The 3,291-nt window shown below is 42.5% G+C and overlaps 1 protein-coding gene across 1 annotated transcript; it reads left to right on the top strand.

Annotated features, from left to right (window-relative positions):
- The first annotated feature begins 2,001 nt into the window (after positions 1–2,001).
- Positions 2,002–2,940, top strand: LOC144256839 (olfactory receptor 2AE1-like). The gene has a single exon (XM_077802452.1). The coding sequence runs from the start codon at positions 2,002–2,004 to the stop codon at positions 2,938–2,940; it is 939 nt and encodes a 312-aa protein (XP_077658578.1).
- Positions 2,941–3,291: the final 351 nt, after the last annotated feature.

Below are 3,291 nucleotides of genomic sequence, written 5' to 3'. Positions count from 1 at the left end.
GGACCTATGTTAAGTATAACAAATCCCATGAACACAGGCCACATTACACACTTGTTTGCTGTGAATCGAGCTCCTTGTTCAGAAGCAATGCTGCATGGAATACCCTTATGGTGAATAAAGCATTCTGTGAGTCCAGAGATGGTAGTTCTGGCAGCAGCAAAATCCATACCAAGGGTGAGTGTCCAGTCCAGAAAAAAAAGGAGTGTCCCTTTCATGTTGAATGTGGTCCAATGTCATCAATGTGCTATGCAGTGGCTGGCTGATCACCCCAGGGAATGGAGCGATGTTGGGAACTCACGATGGTCTTTGCTGTTAGCCATGGGTATTCAGCAGTGGCTTCAGACAGATTGGCCTCGGTGAGTGTAAGTTTATCATGATGAATCCAGGGATAAGCTTTACCCCTGATGCCATGTCCAGTTTGTTCATGTATATTTTGGGCAGATGCCAGGACTGAGTGAGGAAACAGGGGCTGATATCCAAACTACTGGTTAACCCTTTTTTGAATAAGAATCTCTATCACATGGGTGGTTTCCATAAGAATATTTTTCATATATATTATCCAGAAAATTTTGAAGTTACAGGATATTAAAGGGAACACATGTATCAGAGGAATGAATGTCTCCCCTAGGCAAAATAAAGAACTTTGGATTTTCTTCTGGAGAAAGGGTTAACGTGTTTGCCTTCATGCTGGATGTATTCTATTTAGTTACACAGGTATCATTTTTGTATTTGGAGGTTAACCTGACTGATGGAGGTGTGCATGTGTACCAAAAGGGCAGAAGATGGACTGCAATGACTTTGCGATGTGTGACATCTTCTAGGATGAACTACATCTCACCAAATTCCCTCTAATCCATCATTTCTGTTTAAGGTGGGTCTCAAGAGGAGCTTCCTGGGAGATTAGAGGGCAGAAGGGAAGCAGCCATCCTGTAGTACTAATACATTTTTGCTGGTCTGCTGGCTCACACCTCACTGGTAGGGAGCAGTGGCTGGGCCTGCAGTTGCTCTACCTTCCCCAGGATTCTCCTTTAGGCTCTTGGAATTCTGGGCTAGGGGTGTGCATTCAGCTTCATTAGAAATCAGACCTAAATTTCCAATGTGCCTGTATGAACATACCATATGGATCTCATCTTTATGTATAACCACAAGTAACTAATAAAAACCCATAAATAAATAGCAGATCAGAAGAGCAGAGGGAAGGGAGCAGAGGAAGGGAGGAGGAGAGGGAAAGGGGAAGTATGGGGACTGAATTGAGGCCTATTTTATGCTTTTTAATTATGTCAAAAGAAACCCTAATATTTTGTAGAATTCAAAAGAGCCAATACAAAAAGAGAACCTTAGTGCCTAATTCTATAGGCAAACAGACTGACTCTTTTTGTTTTCTCTTGTCGGGTCACAGCTCATGCTTTGGGATTTTGTCTGTCTCTTGTCTGCCCTGCTTTGTACTGTCTTCCCTTTCTACTGTTTGTCCTGTAGACTTTAAGTTTCCACATCAGACATAAACATGACAGCAGTATACCAACTCCTTAAGCAGCTTCCACAAAGAAATAAGGCCAAAGTTCTGGAACACAACCATTAACAATTACATGCATAACTAGAAACATCTTAGTGGTTCAGCTGCTCTTGTTAGAACCTGCCTGGTAAAATAGGAAACATCATCCAACAACCATACAAACACAGACACACACTAACACAAATCATACACATGATTACACACACATATGCCTATATTTAGTAAGAAGAGTCATAAATTCTGGCCCTTAAAAGAGTCTTGGAATTTCAAATGACCATGATCGTGATGACAAATTTTAGGTTTGTCTTGTTTTGAAAAAAAAATGAATTTCAATAATTTCAGTTTCTGGATACTTACAAATAGAGAAAAATCTCTTCACAATTGTTTTCTTGGATCAAGAGAGCTTATCACCCTGTACACAGGATCCCATATTTCTGACATCACACTTTGTCTCCACTCCCTGTTTCCCCAAGGACTTTGAAGGGACCATGTGGCTGAGGAATCAGACGTCTCTGGCAGACTTCATCCTTGAAGGGCTCTTCAATGACTCCCCGACCCACCTTTTCCTTTTCTGCCTGACCATGGTGGTCTACCTTGTTGCACTGAGTGGCAACACCCTCACCATCCTCCTCATCTGTGTGGATCGTGAGCTTCACACCCCCATGTACTTCCTGCTCAGCCAGCTCTCCCTCATGGACCTGATGCACGTCTGCACAACCATCCCCAAGATGGCTACCAACTACCTGTCTGGCAGCAAGTCCATCTCCTTCCTGGGATGTGCCACCCAGCACTTCCTCTATTTGTCTCTGGGTGGCGCTGAGTGTCTTCTGCTAGCTCTCATGTCCTATGACAGGTATGTTGCCATCTGTCATCCTCTGCGTTACACTGTGCTCATGAGCAGGAAGGTGGCACTGATGATGGCCCTCACCTCATGGTTGGGGGCATCTCTGAACTCCCTAATTCACACAGTCATCTTGATGCACTTTCCCTTCTGTGGATCTCGGAAAATGTACCACTTCTACTGTGAGTATCCAGCTGTTGTGAAGTTGGTATGTGGTGATGTCACTGTCTATGAGACCACAGTGTATATCTGTAGCATCGTGCTTCTCCTCCTCCCCATCATCCTGGTTTCTACATCCTATGGCTTCATCCTGCACAGTGTCATTGAGATGCGTTCAGCTGGGAGTAAGAGAAATGCTTTTGCCACTTGTAGCTCCCACTTCATTGTGGTGTCTCTCTGGTTTGGTGCCTGCATCTTCTCATACATGAGGCCCAGGTCCCAGCGCACTCCACTGCAAGACAAAGTTGGTTCTGTGTTCTATAGCATCATTACTCCCACACTGAATCCTCTGATTTATACTCTCCGGAATAAGGATGTAGCTAAGGCTCTGAGGAGAGTGTTGAGGAGAGGTATTATCACCCAATGACTACACCTGTAGTTGGCCCAAGTATAGAGTGTTATTATGGGTAAACCTCTAAGAATTTTCAAGAATCCAGATCCATGACGTACTTTGACTATCCCAAGAATAAAGTGGTTTACATATACCTTCACTATTTTAACTGAGTTGCAGGAATTCAAGTAGCATTGTGTATGTGTCTATAATCCTTCAGAGTATTATGGAAAAACCTTTACAAATCCAACTTAAAGTAGATATATGAAGTTAAATGATACTCTAAAAATATAGATAAATATATAAAGACCTTTTCTATCGTTATTTTTATTGATAATACATATGTGAATCATGACAGCAAAGACTATTTAGGGAGTATAAAATTAG

Source organism: Urocitellus parryii, chromosome 9 (assembly GCF_045843805.1).
Source record: "Urocitellus parryii isolate mUroPar1 chromosome 9, mUroPar1.hap1, whole genome shotgun sequence".
Taxonomy (NCBI): domain Eukaryota; kingdom Metazoa; phylum Chordata; class Mammalia; order Rodentia; family Sciuridae; genus Urocitellus; species Urocitellus parryii.
The sequence above is the reverse complement of the archived record's forward strand: the minus strand, read 5'-3'. Positions and strand labels throughout refer to the sequence as shown.

Excerpts from the sequence above, each read along its gene's own strand:
- LOC144256839 (XM_077802452.1), top strand. The coding sequence starts at position 2,002 with ATGTGGCTGAGGAATCAGACGTCTCTGGCAGACTTCATCCTTGAAGGG.